Consider the following 15,837-nt stretch of genomic DNA (forward strand, 5'->3'; position numbering starts at 1 on the left):
AGGAAGGATAATTCCGCTTAGGGAAATTCGTGAAGGGATTTCCTTACCTCATCTGGAGGACACAGTTTATCAGACCTTGTATCACTAGTTACTTCTCCCTTTTTCTTGCATACATATCTGAGTTTCTTTTCACAGGACTGGACTTTCCACTGACCTAACTTTTAAAGAAGAAAAAATATTTCTTACCAAAGGAAATATTTCCCAAATATTTAGAATTAAATCACAAATATTTCCTGGGAGGCCAGGAAAGGTAATGGCTCAGCCTGTCGTTTCCAGGTCACAGCAAGCACAAACTCCCTTTCTTAGAAGCTTACCAATAAAACCTTACTGGAGGACAGTTAGTCAGAAAGTTGAATAGAGAAAAGCCCCTCTGTAGTTGAATATTATTTGAAGGTGTGTTACTTTTGTTTATGTTGCATTTGTTTAACTCTGTGAAGCTGTGTTACTGTGCCTGTGTAAAACACCTGATGGTCTAACAAAGAACTGGCCAATAGCAAGGCAGGAGAAAGGATAGGCGGGGCTGGCAGGCAGAGAGAATAAATAGAAGGAGAAATCTGGGCTCTAGGAGCCCGAGAAGGAGGAGGACTCCAGGGGCCAGCCACCCAGCTACACAGCAAGCCACAGAGTAAGAGTAAGATTACAGAAGTTAGAGAACGGGAAAAGTCCAGAGGCAAAAGGTAGACGGGATCATTTAAAATAAGGAAAGCTGGCTAGAAAGTAAGCCAAGCTAAGGCCGTGCATTCAGAAGTAATAATAAGCCTCGTGTGTGATTTATTTGGGAACAGGATGGCGGGCCCTGAAAAGAGTAAAATACCAACACCACTACCCCTCACACAGCTGCCAGCATCTAGTAGCTTCCCTGTGACCTGGCTGCAGTTAGTTCACAGAGTAAAAGTCTTTGGGAAGCACCAGCCAATGTCTGCTCACATTTCCTCATCTGCATAAGGATGATAGTGATTGTGGGGTCTACTACTCAAGAAGTCGAAGGTCAAAAGTTTCTTTTAATTCTACTCCAATATAGACGTCAAAATTGTCTCTTTCAAGTATGCTACATAAAATTAATTTGGCTGAACTAAGCTGCATTGCTTCTTGAAATGAAATGTCAGTGGCTGAACTGTGACGAGGGTCAGTGTTGAACTCAGGCAGGCTGTGGAGCTCTGCCTTCTGTTCACGCGTCACTTCCACTTTTGACAATGTTTTTGAGACATCTTGGCTTTTAAAGTAGGCCACCAAGTGTGACACCTTCTAAAACACATCTTCACGACTGAAACTGTTCTAAATACGAACACAATTTGTGGCTTCCATTTAAAGTCTAGATGTCTGGGTGACAGTCACCCTGAATACCAGGAGAGAGCTGCCTATAGGAAAGCAAACAAAATTAAAAAAGAGGTGCTTAAGTCCTCTGTACACGATACAGCCTATTTTAGGCTCCTAACCAGAGCACGTTCAACGAATGATTAGCAAGCTATACATCTCAGGAAAAGACAGTTTTCTGGACAAATCTAACCTAATACTTTATATAAATTTAAAAATTAAAATATTGAAAACCATATAAAATTGAAATATTGAATAGTGTTTTCCAATTAGCCTCGAATTACGATTAGTTTGAACTTAATCGTAGCATGGATGGAACCTTCCAGGCTGCCCTGTGGCTACCTGCCAAACGTCAATCATAGTGAGCAGAAAGGCTGATGGAGACTCAGGCCCTCGAAGAAGGCAGGTTATTTGAGACAGTCTGACACAGAGTTCCAAAGCGTCTGTATATCTTTTCTAGACAGAAAGCAGGCTGCTTATTCAGTGGCTGCCTTTGTTTCCCCTCCACTCACCAGCTATCAGAATGACACTCTACAGGATTTTACCTTTTCCCTCTCTGCTTGCACACAAATCCCGTTCCCAGCACAATGTTATTATTATTAGCTCTAACAAAAAGACTATAAATAAGCCACAGGAGGTGTCCTACCTTTCCTAAATAGGAAACGCAGTTGGGAGTCTTATTGTAGGGAACACTCGGCTCATTCTCATTCCAGTACGTTAGAGTGACTTCCGTACCATCTGACCACTGGAACAAAGTGGGGCTGTTTATGTTCTTAAGGCCTGTCCATATTTCTTCTTTGACATCTAAAAGGAAAGTCTTTTATTTGTTTGGTTTTGCTCTGCTGTATGCTATCATATGTAGGTTACTGATTTTTACGTGCTGATAATGTCTTTTTAAGAGCTTCCTGGTATTCTTTGGTCGCCCATGTTTAGAACGCTGATGAGCAGGCAGGGTGGTGGGTCTTGAAGGCCTGTAATGTCACTCATGGAGGCAAAGTAGACAGAGGGGCTGCACTGGGGTTGGCCACTTGCGTGTGTCTGAGATCTACGGTACAAACTCTGCTTTCTGGGTGTTAGTGAAACTCTACAAATACAACAAATGCAGGTATTCTAATTAGAGATTGTTCACGTCCACTGCTGCCCTGAAATGAAGACTACTGTCCTCACATGGAAAACCATTAGCACCATTCAGACACAGACAGGGACCTCCGCGGCCTGAATCTAGGAAGAGGGCGGAATACAGGCAGTCTAGGATGTCTTTGTTTATCAGTCTAGTTCCCGATAATTGTAAAAGCTAAACGATCATCAGTTGTCAGAAGAACTTAAATAAAGTGTGGCACAATTATGGGAAGAGGGAGAGTTTCTGGTTAAACAGTGGCCGCTGGGCAGTAGTAGCTATTCAAACTGTAATGCAAAAAAAAAAAAAAAAAAAAAAAAAAAAAAAAGAAAAGAAAAGAAAATTAAACAAAACTAACACTTCAGCTCCTCATTCTTCCTAACTACCATTCAAGAGTTCAAAAGCCTCATGGTAGCTACAGCACTGGACCAGGCAGGTCCAGGATGAGTCCATTTCCTCTGAACACCCTACCCCCACTTCCAAATATGCTGGTCCAGGGACAGGTTGGAACCCTCTCATTCCCACCAAGAGTCTGAAAACAAGGAGACCTGAAATGTTTTAAACTCCTAAAACAAGAGGTTTACAACAAAACAAAGCAAAACAGAAAACTCACCCCCACTATGGAGTTTTGTGACAACCACCTCGACATCTGCTAAGGAGTGGATGCTGATGAGGTCACCTCCAAAGGCTTTGCATTTCAAATGGGCTGCATCCCAGGAACCACTTTCGTTTGCCAGCAGATAGCAAAATCCATTATTGGGCAACCAGCCCACCTCACAGTGGGTATCTGAATCCGTCCAAACATCTGGGGGGAAAGCAGCGATTTACATTCCAGTAAAGACAGATCTAGTTTGAATCAACAACACTGCAATTTTTTTCTTTCTTGAATCACAAGGCTTCTGGAAAACTGGGAGATGTGATGTCAGCTCTCAGGGTGACATGAATTGTATGCTGTGCTTAATGTATATTTGACATCATAAAAATTCCTGCAGAGATTCAGGTACGAAATGTACTTACTGAGAAACACATATGCTATGTGGCTGAACTAGACTGCTGAAGGGGCATAGACAGGGTCAGGGAAGGGAATGACTGCAGTCCTCATAGGTGGAAGACAGGTGTGGAGTAAGCCAGACGCTGACAACATTTTTCCAGGTCTGAAATTTGGAAGGCACCCCCACCCATGGCTCTGAGATTGGAAGGAGTCAAGCTTTCTTTCCTTGTGTGACCAGTTTAACAATGGATGCCTATTAACACTAACTGTTGAATACAGGCTGGGTAGAGAGGGAAGGAACTGGATGTGGTATTTGTCTCCACTCAAGGGACAGCAGGAAAGGGGAAGGGCAAATGGCTTCTCTAGACACCTTCATCCACTCTGAAAGACCAGTGAAGGAATCTCAGCTTGACCATGGTGAAATCCACAAGGGAAGACTAATCTTTCAGAGACAAAGGGCTACCACTCTCCTTAGCAAAACTAGAAAGTATTTTGTTGTTCAACTTATCCAGATCCTCTCTGGAACTTTTCTTTCTTTCTTTCTTTTTCTTTTTTTTCTTTTTTTTTTTTTTTTTTTTTTTAACAAGCTAACTCAGTCATCTTAAAAACATGGAGTAGTACAGCAACTGATGGAAACAGATACAGAGACCCACAGCCACACATTAGGTGGAGCTCGGGGAATCCTGTGGAAGAGGGGGAGGAAAGATTGTAGGAGCCAGAGGGGTCAAGGACACCACAAGAAATCCCACAGAATCAAACTAACCTGGGCTCACAGAGCCTGAACCGACAACCAGGGAGCCTTGATGGGATAGACCTAGGCCCTCTACATATATGTTACAGTTGTGTAGCTTGGTCTACTTGTGGGACTCCTAACAGTGGGATCGGGGCTGTCTCTGACTCTGCTGCCTGTTTTGGGGACCCTTCCCTCCTACCAGGTTGCCTTGTCCAGCCTTAATAGGAAAGGAAGTGCCTAGACTCACTACGACTTGATATACTGTGGCTGGCTGATATACATGGGAAGCCTGCCCTTTTCTGAAGAGAAGAGAGGAGGAGTGGATGGGGAAGAGGAGGGGACTGGGAGGAGAGGAGAGACGAGGGGAAACTGGTCAGGATGTAAAAACAAACAAACAGCTACAAAAATTGTAGAGTATTTTTTTAAAAAAACAAATTGATAAAGTTTAGGTTCAATTAGTCTCCGGTTTGCAAGATTAACTCAATTAACTTGGGCTCTAAATGGCATTCATTATGACCATGAGATATTTCAATTATGGTGAAGGAACGGAGAGAACAATCACATGTAAATGAACTCACACAATCCTCCCCATAGTCTAGTCTTTGTCTCCACGAAGACACAGTTTTACAAAATTAAAATGATAGGTAAGCATTATCATTTTGCTCCGTTCCTTGTTTCCCGCCGGCACAGCTGTAATAGATACATGCCGTTCAGTGTTACGGAAACATCACGGTTTACTAACAAGGCGACTTCAGGGTGTTTACTTCCTCCATCATCCGTGCTTGCACATTCCCTGTACCAGCATCTCTATTATGCTTTCTGTCGGATGGGCTACAATCGGTAACTTGGAAGATAAATGTTCATTTCTCCCTATTATCAGTCAGACATTTCCCTACACTCTTTGTTCTATATAACCATTTTTTTAAATTTCTCTATGCTCCTTTTTGGATAAGAAATTGACAGTGCTGAGGAGATGCCTGGGTAAGAGTGGGCTCTCAGTGTCATGGGGACCTGAGCATCTGAGTTCCAATCCCAGCACCCTTGTAAAAATCTGGGCACGGATGTGTGGACCTGTATGTATTCTAGCATTGGAGACTGAGACAGGTGGATCCTGAGAGTGGGCTGCTCAACTGGATGGCTGAAAGGGTGAACTTCCATTAGTGAGAGCCTTGGCCTCCACTGTATACATGGGCACATGCACCTAAACACTCACATGCACGCAACACACACAGTTTAAACTCTTACTTAGTGTGTGTGTGGACCCGAAGGACAACCTCAGATTGTCATGAAAGCCACTGACCTCCTTTGAGATAGTCTTTCGTTAACCCGAAGCTCATCAATTAAGCTAGACTGCTGGACAGTCAAGCCTAGGGATCCTCCTGCACTGCCCCCAGCCCAGGATTTCAAACATGCACAACCGTAGCATTTTAGCATGGGTTCTGGGGACCGAGAAAACATTGGCAGTATCAAGTGTAGGAAAGGTGAAAATGAGTATCTGGCATGCATTTGCTTGACCAGGAAACTCTGGCCTTGAGACTTATTTGTACATATGAGGAAGTGGGGAAGAACCTGTGAGCTCCACCGTGTTGGTCAATGGCTTCTTGCAGACATAGGGCTGCTGAGCTTCACAGGAAACACTCTGCCACAGCCCCGACTCTGTGTCCATCCGTGCGCAGCTTGCTCCACCTATCATGGGTGCATTGGGTGTGTCTGAGGAAGAAAGATGTTCAAGGAGGCAGAAGGAGGTTAGGGCCAGAGTGGTGCTTAAAATCATTCAAATTCGTAAGTTTATGTCTGTATGGGAACTCGCAGCATGGTTCAAACTTTCAACTAAACCGAAAAGTTATAAGCTGCAGTGAAGAGCAATGAAATCACTTATGCCTCTTCTAAAACGCAAGACGGAGGGGAAACATTCTGATCCATGATAGCAGATTCGCGGCAAGTAAGACAAATCAGTTTCTGCTCTAGAGCAACTTCCACGACAACAGCCTGTGGCCAGAACCTCTCAGTCTATATTAAATTTACTCTCCAGTAAATATTTACAACTAGATGAAATATTAACATATGATTCTGCCTTTGAAGGCCTTAAATATTACATTAGGGACTGGGACTGTAGTTCAGTGGTGGAGCACTTGCCTGGCATTGTCTAGTTTTGACATAATAGAGTATTACCTTGTTTACTAATAAGATTTAGTTAATGCAATCCTCATGGTCATTTGATAGTACTGATAGATTTCTCCTCTATGTAGGCAGAACACTTTTATTAATGTTATTTAGGTTTGGCCTTGGTCAGACCAGTTTTCCAAAGGTTCCTCGTCCTTTCTTTTGTAGAGTTTCTGGCTAAGCAGGATGTTATTTTCATTGTGGGACTGATTTGTGTAATAAGATACAGCTGTTGTGTTCTCAGTGTTTAGGTGATATAGTGGGGCAAGCCTAAGAACCGGAAAAGGAAGGGCTATTCCTACTTTAAAGGCAAGCTCTAGACTAAGCATTGGCAGTCGAGACCCGAGGGGGTGTAGAATGGTTCCCGGCCATGTTGTGGGGTTCATTCTGTTCTTAAAAATCTAGGGATGCTCTAAAGCCCCAGAGCAAATGCTCCTTTGCCCATGGTGTGCTTCAACTTGGCTAAAATAACAGCACACTTAAGAATGTCTTAGAAAAAAATTCTGAGAAAGCAACCATGAGATCTGACAATACATGAAACTTTTAAAAGCTCTGGATGAGTAAAAAGTTCTTCGTTTTTGAAGGTTTTACCCTGTATACATTTACCTGGATCCCAGTTAAGAAATTTTAGTGGCTTGAAGTCTGACCATTCCCAACCTCTCGCAGAATAGAGCTGATTCAGTCCAATCCAAACAATTCTAGCAATGCCTTCTTTTCCTGTAGGAATTACATCATTTTAAATTGAAAATACGTCTTTCATACAATACATTCTGATTATGGTTTCCCCTCCCCTAACACCTCCCAGATCCTCCCCACTTCCGCACCCACGCAAAGCCACATAAACAGGCATATAAAACAGTAATAGTAATAATAATAATGATAAATTAATACAAACAAAGCATAATAAGACAAAACAGACAGAAGAAAAAGAGCCAAAGAGAAAACACAAGAAACACATAAGATGAAGAAATGCATGGAATTTATATAATTTTTAATAGTGACAAAATTATATAAATCGGACTAGGTTTCTATTGACAGTCAAAAAACAGAAGGTCTTGACTGAAGCAAGAATCTCACTATGGATAGATGTCTAGGCAACAGAGGCAGGTCACGTTAAGAGACAACAAAACTTTATTTTTTTGAGAAGACCAAAGTCTAATAAATTTCTTCAATTCTGCTTTCCAAATAGCTTGTCTAGTTCTTCCTCCTCTGAGGTAAAAGAGTTTTCTCAGAGTGGCAGTTTCACTATATATTTTCACACACACACACACACACACACACACACACACACACACACCTGTTGTAAAGGGGACAGGGAAGCACAAATAGTTTCAATAGTGAGTCTAGTTGTCCATGTGCTACCTGATATGGATACAAAATATGGATGCGTCCATGCATGAATGGGTCCATACAAATTGGAGAAAACGCAGAAAGAAAAAGAATGATTGTAAGGATTTTTACCACCATTTAGGAGATTATGAAGCTGGAAAGAAAGATTTTTATCAAAACCACAGGGGAAGAATTTGAAAAATTAATTGAAGGCTTGATAGAAGAGATAGAGCAACGATGAAATGGTCTATGAATGACGAAGAGGATGTTGACAAATATTAAGATGGGGGTCTTTATAAGTCTGTTGGAGTCTTTTTGGCTGTAAATTACTTAATAACTGTTTCCTAGTTACTCACAGGGGAATATGTATATTATTACATTACATCCCTATCTATCCCCCTACCAGGTATCTATGTGTGTGTATTATAGACTATAGGGTTTACACAGAGAGAAAACATATCCAGATTAGGAGGACTTTTCAAGAGCAATTTCGGTTATACATAATCTTCACCACAATGAATACTTTAGAAGCCAAACGTATGAAGCAGGACTTTTCGGGGTTTGTAAAGGAGCTTGGTTAAGAGAGGAGGCAGGCCCCCAGGACCCAGGAGCGAAATGAATCTTCAGTGGTGGATATTTACACAGGATGTAGACAGTTGAAAAGGAGTCAGTACAGTGATAATGAAAGTGTGAGAGAATGGCTGGTAAGATATAAAGATCTTGGGGAGAAGGGAGAGCTTTGGAGGAGCTGGAGGGGCCACAGTCTAGATACAGATATAAGCGTGGGGTGGGAACTTAGAGCTCGCCCCACCTTTCCCAAGTAGATGGCAAAGATGCTTTATTAAGGAAAGAGAGGATGGGTGTTTGTGTAGAAGCTTTGACAGGGTTGGGGGAGCGAACTTGGGACTCATCCTTCTCTTTTACCCCACAAGCACCTGCAACAGCTCCAGCACTGTTACAGAACACACTAGAAGATGTAATCTAATGCCCATTTGTGTTGGTTTTCCAGCATTCCCGAAGAAGTCCAGGAAACTCAGAGATATGTCTGGTGCTCCAGACTTAATCGTGTTACCTGATATTTGGAATGCTTTTTGTTTTCTTTTCTACTTTCCTGCCGTGGTTCAAGCAGGATACTAAGGAGTACCCATCCTTCCTAACCACCGCAGATTCAGCTGCATCCTTCCTATGAAGGTTTTTCAGCTATCATCATCATCATCATCATCCCCCCCCCCCCCCCCCCCCCCCCCCCCCCCCCCCCCCCCCCCCGCCAGGAAGCAATCGCTGCTCTGTATAATCCTGGCACTTACCTGCAGGTAGCACAAGGACACACATTATGTGATCTTTTGAACTAAAGTCCCTGATTTGTCTCATTACTGCATAGTCTTTGTAATTTGTATGGACTTCATTGGAATTATAGGATTTAAAGTTTTCTACCATGTTGGCAACCCAGTGGATGTCAATGAGAAATGGGTAAGTTCTAAGTGTACTTGTTGGATAGATGTGAAGCTTACAGGCAGCATATATGGTCAGGACCATCAAGAGCTGGACTTTTTCTCTCCTTCCACTTGGACCAGTTTGAGGCTGTGTTAATCATCACCTTTGCTATCACGTGGATGATTGACAGTAGAGAGCCTCAGACTAAAGGAAGGGCAAGTCCACTTTGGCAGGTGTTCTTTTTACTTCAATTACTTTTTACTTCATCACTGTTTTTAATAGGCACATAGTAATTGTACGTATTATGGGTCACAATGTGATACTTTGATGCACTGTATAATGTCCACATCAGGGAAATGGGCATATTTATCACTTTAAACATTTACCTTTACTTTGTGATAAGAGTGCTCCAAGTCCTTTCCAGTTATTTTGAAATACGCAATGTATGACTGTCAACCATAATCACCCCATTGTGTAAGAGAACACCACCATTAGTTCTGTTACTTTCTACCTGCTGAGCAACCTCTCCCCACCCCCCTTTCTTCCTACTTCCTGCTGCTCTCCTCAGCCTTCCTTCCCACTCCTCTCCTTTCAGATCCCATGAGATCAAGGTTTTAGATTCCACAGATGACTGACAGCTTGTGGCATTCACCTTTCTGCGCCTGGCTTGTTTCACTTAACATGATGTTTGCATTGTCACAAAGGACAGTTTCTCTTCCATTTGTGGCTTCACAGTATTTCATCCTGTACCTATGCCATTTTTTTCTTTATTTCATTGGTGAGTAGAAATCCATGTTGATTGCTGTTGATTATTTATGTAAGTCATTGTGAGGAGAACTGCATGATTTACCATCTAATCTATCTTCCTCAAATTCTCTCTTTGGTGATGTTCAGGGGTTTAGAGTTCACTTTCTCCTCTCCATTTTTCCCATTTAGGATGAGGGTACTAGTTTTATATTATACTCTAACTTGCTTTCTAAACATCAGTTTCTCTCACAAGATCCATTTCAACATATGGAATTATTATGTTTACATTCAATCCTTTTTTTCCCCTTGCAGGCTTCACTGTTAAGGTTTAAATTTTAAGAGAGGCCAGAAAAGACATCGTCAAAAGAGCATGCCTGGATATGAAATGTCGAAGAAGGAAGCATCTTTACAAATCCAGCTATCCGCTCTACCACATGCAAGTTAAACCTACCCGTAATATACGCTAATTCAGCAGCACTGTGGATGCTCAGTAAGTCAGCTCCTTGGTTCTGACAGGAAACATAAGCTTCTTTCCAAGAAACAACTTCCTGAGTATTAAATTGGTAGCAACTTCCAATCTGCTCATTCTTTTCCCAATTACCCTCACAGCCGTTTTCTGTTGATAAAAAGATAAATTAGTGATCATGAAATAAGGGCATAGTGTTTTCTGTTACTTGGAGCACTTACAAGATTGCAATCCATTTACATTTTCTTAGGATGTGCCAAAATGGAGACAGTCATTGCAGGACCGTACTTGGGTCCTTTCACTATGCGCTGAAATGGAAATCAGAGCACCGCAAAGGACTCAAGCTGGTTAAATCTTCCACCTTCCCTCTGTCCCCTGTGAACCACAGTGCCATATTTTCACTGGTTCCTGTGTGCCCTTTGCCTGAAGATGGGAGTCTCCCTATGTACAGGTGTGGAACACTGAGCCAATGGAAACATGTTCCCTAGAGCTTGGCAAAGATATCCGCAGTCTTCTCTACAGCCTGCAGAGAAAGAACTGTAGGTGTGGGTACAGACAGGCACTTAAATGGCTAAGATGCGGAGCATAGCAACTCCTTTATTTTGGAAATTCAGTCCAAATTTCTCTGTAATATTTGAATAGATGAGTGAATCCATGAACAGAATTAATATTATAGAACTCACATTACAAATGCACACACGGGCATATAAGCATGAGTGTACAACATAGAACACCCATAGTATTTATCTCTGTGTGTATGTGGTACATGTGCACAGATTGGCACCTGCAGGTGCCTGTGCTAGTGTGTGTGTGTGTGTGTGTGTGTGTGTGTGTGTGTGTGTTCAAGCAGAGGCAGGAGGGAGACACCAGGTGTCTTGTTCTCTCACTCTCCATCTTCCCCCGAGACAGTATCTCTCACTTAACTGGAAGCTCGGCTGGCAGCCAGCAAGGCCCCAGTGATCCTCTTGTCTTTACCCTCCACAGTTCTGGGGTTACTGGCAGCATCCTCGCCATGCCTGGCTTTCTAATTTTAACCCCCCCCACTCTTGGCTTCAGACCACAAATACACTATAAGTCATCACCATCCTAAATATGGTTTTTCAGCCCCTTTGTACCTGTTGCTCTTGTTTGCCTCATGAAATGCACAAGGGTGACTTCCTTCTGTTCAAGCTACGGTCTCCTACATTCCACTTTCTCCCCAACTCGTCCTTTGAAGCTGCAACTTCCCATCTACTCATGCCCTTTCCACTTCTCCCTGACGTAGATGAAGCTTCCACAATCCTCCCCCTCCTCATCTTCCAGGACACCAACTGTCCTGCTTCTCCCCTTGACCGGCTTCTGAAGGCACATTCAAAGCTGCACACGACTTCCTCCCCTTCCTGCCAACGCACACTCCTCATCTAGAATAACATCTGCTGCAGACACTTCCAAGTCACCTTCAACTCCCCCTTCCGCCCTTTACCTCACTCTCTTCTCGCAACTGGAGCTCGCCAGCCCATACATACCTGCTGTTAAGCAGATGCCCCACTTTTGATCATATTCATAATTTAGGGTAGTGGCACACCAGGGCCCACTATGATCTTCATCACGAACACAGTCATGGTGCCATGTCTCGCCAACTAAGAACGGAAATTCACAAGGTCTCCCGTGGGAGTTCCCATCTCTGGTATATATCTCTGTGGGATGGGGAGGAAGCAGGGGAGAGTTAAAAGCTGAACAATCCACCTTAGGATAGCTAATTCCTAAAACTTTTAAAAGAAAGAGTGTTGGTCTCACGTATGAGCCTACAATATCTGAACAGGTTATATATACACTGTGGAAAGAGCTTAGATACTGACAGCTTGGGTCTGGACTTTGAAATCTGGGGTCTCCTGTGTGCCTGCAGACAAACTTAGTTTCTGCATTTCAAACCGAGAATATCAGTGTTTACCTCAAGGGTTGTCCACTGTGTATTTGGTGACAGAGGAAGAGCCTTTTTCTGGCTTGATACCAAGGCAGAAGCGACTGAGCCCAGCATGGGTGGCAGAGACAGCTTACTTCCTCAAAATGGCTATCTGGACAGAGATTCAACTCTCCTCCCTTTTTTAGTGAGTGCGGGGCCAAAGAAACACCTGGAACCACTTATGCAATTGGCCAGACGGCAAGGGACACGGTTGCCCAACAGAGTTGAGGTGGTGGCTTTGGAGGAAGTGAAGGAGGAGAGCTGCTAGATTCCCGAGTAGCTGCTTGGGGAGAGTCAGGACATGGTAATTCTGAAGGAAGAGAGCTGCTAGATTCCCGAGTAGCTGCTTGGGGAGAGCCAGGACATGGTAATTCTGAAGGAAGAGAGCTGCTAGATTCCCGAGTAGCTGCTTGGGGAGAGCCAGGACATGGTAATTCGGGTTACGGAAAAAGAACTGGCCTTAACAGGGCAGTGATGGGAGAAGCTGGTGACCAGGGAGGTGGCAGATCTAGCTTTCATTTTCATATTTTTCTCTAGTCTCCAGAGAGGCACTGGAAAACAATCACAATGCAGATATGCCTGGGACCCCAGAGGAAGTGCTCGATACTGTGTCAATAACAGTCCCTTTGAAAACACGTTTTACAGAGCAGCTAACCACGTAGCTATTTCTGTCACCTTTTCTCCTTAGCTTCGATTTCTTCAAAACTCTGGTTATTGAGCAATGAAAGAACAGCCATTAGGGAGAGTATCATCATCAAGACTCATTAGCCTTCATTAGGCTTTTAGGGTCCCTCAGAAAGTCTCACAGGTTAGCTTTAAAGTATGCTTAAGCTAGCCTTTGATTCTATCTACATCCTCTATCATTCCCCAGTGTTCATATATGATTCTATCTACATCCTCTGTCATTCCCCAGTCTTCATGTGCCTGAAGCAGAGACTTAAGTTTGGAAGGTATCACGAAGCAATACAAAGGAAGAACCATCTAGATGCCTTTCTGGAGAAAAATAATAATAAATCTTTTGTGGGTCACTGATTTTGTTTTTCTGTGCCATATAAATAGCTTTCAAGAGAATAGTTCTGCTAAAGAGTGTGGTGGCCCTTTGTGGTAGCATGCTTATCACATGTTTCAAATTTGACCACATCAAAAAATTCCCCTGGGTGCGTATGGTCCTTTAATCTCAGCACTCTGGGAGGCAGAGGCAAGTGGATCTCCAAGTTCCAGGCCAGCCTGGTCTACAGAGCTAGTTCCAGGACAGCCAGGGCTACATGGGGAAATTCTAGCTTGAAAAAAAACCAAAACCACAAAAAGAAAAAGGAAAAAATTCCCCAAGGCACGTGACCAATTTTCCTTCCTATTACAATACTGAGAGGACAATCCCAGGGCATGATGCAATGTGCGGCTGCTTCCGGGATTCTCGGGTTTCCCTAAAACTTTTTATTTCCATGTGCAAAATGCTTTCAGACACATTTCTGTACTTGTTCCTCACCACAAACCTGTGAGATCAGAGTTGTTCGTGAAATCCCCACTTTTGAGGAGTGGTTAAAAGGACACATTGGGTGGCTCATCGTGAAGCATGGTATAGGGACGCCTCTTGGACAAGTCACTGACACACACCAACAACTTTACACCATCAACTGCTTTTACAGGTTTCAAGTTACACATAGCTCCAAGAGGAGTGTCATTATGCAGCTCTCTGTGTCACACAGTGCTTTGTAAACCAATAAGCAAACAACAGCCAGGCCGGATGCAGGCCTCGAACTGATGCTCTCTGTTAATTAGGCATTTTAATCCCACTTGTCTTTGTAGTTGATAAACCACCTGCATCCCATGGGTTGTCTTCGTAAGACAGGTTCTCCTAACAAGACTCTTCTCTGAATGTGTGGATTTGGGGTGACAACACCTTCAGATCAACAGCTGAGTGTGTCATTGACACAAATTTATGAAATCAGGGGTTTACATGGAAAGTGAATTGTTTTAGCAATGAGACAAATAGTTAAAGAGTTTGACAAGCTTCAGGGAGTCAGCAAGAGCAGACGGAGTTCACAGTTCAGTCCTGTGAACTGGGAACTCCTCTGCATGAGTCAACAAACACTTGTGATTTGAAGATGTCAGTTGGGTCAAGATATCTTATAATATCATTGTACATACAGGAGCTAGTGAAAAGCAATTCATTCATAAAAAATTTTACAGTTAAAGTGTTTTCAGTATAAAGATGATTTCTGTGATGAAGTTTGAGGAAACCACAAACATCATGGTAGATTAATATGGTCAAAGTAAAAAAAAAAGGTTACAAAAGCTAAGGGAGAAATAAGATACTGTTATTTGGAGAAATGAATGAATTTTGATTCCCAGCTGTGCCTCAAGCTGGCTAACTTTGGACTTTACTTGCTGGGGACTTGAATAGCCTACTTTCCTTATTCCTCTTTTGATAGACAGCTGGGTTGGGAGTTAGAGGAGGCCTGGCAAAGGTCCCTCACTTTAAGATAGGAAGGGGCACATGCAAATTTTAAAAGTTAGAAAGGGCAGGACCTAATATCTGGTTAAATTTGAGCGGAGGGAGAAAAAGCAGGACAAGTCAAGAGGGACTTGTAGATTTCCCACTTGTAGAAACTGAGTGGATCTGAGATTGGGGGCAGCCTTGGCCTCTGTGCAAATGAAAATCTGATGTGACTCTTAATCAGGCAGAGCGCTAAGGGTCTAAAAATTTTTAGCATTTCAAGTATTGAATTTGGAAAGGTAAAGAAACAAATCCAGTCTTTTGGCTGTGCAGCGCGCAGACTCTGTCCCTCTCCTGGGCACTGCTGTGGAGGGTTCGAGGCCTCTCCCTCCCCATTTTTGTGCTGCTGAGCACTTTAGCAGTTGTATGAAAATTATTAACGCATAAATAAAACACAGAATAAGAAAGAAAACACGTTTCAGTGGAATGAAGACACTTCAGGGTCTGAGGGAGTTGGAGATTACAACTGTTCTCTCAAAAGAACCGAGGGCAGAAGGACAATGGAGCTCTACCAAGGAAACAATCCTTCCTGATCCCCGAACAAACAGAAACAAAATGCAATCTGAAGCCATTCTTTCGGGTTCAATGTTTTCTTTCAGTTGCCAAGTTAGAGACTCTTGTTGCACAATATTTAAGCCTGTCCTTAAGGGGTATCCAGAAAGCAATTGCTTTAAGTTCAAGCCACAACCCGGTCTCTCCCCTGTGATCTCTGTCTCTGTCTCTCTCTGCCTGTCCACCTCCCTACCCTCCTCCCTCCTCCTTCTCCTTATTTCTCTGGGGTGTATGTATTTTTGTATGTGTGTGGGTACACACTCATGTGCATGTGAGGCCATGCATGTGCATGTGAAGACATTGGTCTTCTTCCTTGATCACTCCTCAACTCAACTGAATCCACAGTTTACTGATTGGCCTAGACTAGCTAGCCAGGAATCCCTTGCCTCTACCTCCAGAGCAATAAGATTACAAGCAGCCTGCCACACCCACCCAGGATTTCCATGGATGCTGAGGATTCAAACTCTGGGTCCCCATGCTTACAGAGCAAGCATTGTTCACACTGAGCCCTGGCCCTCAGTGAACAGTTCTGGAGTTCCAAAGGAAGCTGGC

At 43.1% G+C, this 15,837-nt stretch overlaps 1 protein-coding gene across 2 annotated transcripts in view; it reads right to left on the bottom strand.

Annotated features, from left to right (window-relative positions):
* The window catches only part of Ly75 (lymphocyte antigen 75), a 131,965-nt gene that overhangs the window by 105,882 nt on the left and 10,246 nt on the right, over positions 1–15,837 (bottom strand). For both annotated transcript variants that reach the window (XM_059260524.1, XM_059260525.1), the window contains exons 3-9: positions 11,800–11,970; positions 10,280–10,444; positions 6,925–7,035; positions 5,725–5,865; positions 3,045–3,236; positions 1,961–2,118; positions 48–158 (exon numbers count right to left, since the gene is read on the bottom strand). In XM_059260524.1, the coding sequence (XP_059116507.1) occupies positions 48–158; positions 1,961–2,118; positions 3,045–3,236; positions 5,725–5,865; positions 6,925–7,035; positions 10,280–10,444; positions 11,800–11,970 (1,049 nt within the window). The remainder of the gene's footprint in view (positions 1–47; positions 159–1,960; positions 2,119–3,044; positions 3,237–5,724; positions 5,866–6,924; positions 7,036–10,279; positions 10,445–11,799; positions 11,971–15,837) is intronic.

The sequence above is a fragment of the Peromyscus eremicus genome, chromosome 4 (assembly GCF_949786415.1).
Source record: "Peromyscus eremicus chromosome 4, PerEre_H2_v1, whole genome shotgun sequence".
Classification (NCBI taxonomy): domain Eukaryota; kingdom Metazoa; phylum Chordata; class Mammalia; order Rodentia; family Cricetidae; genus Peromyscus; species Peromyscus eremicus.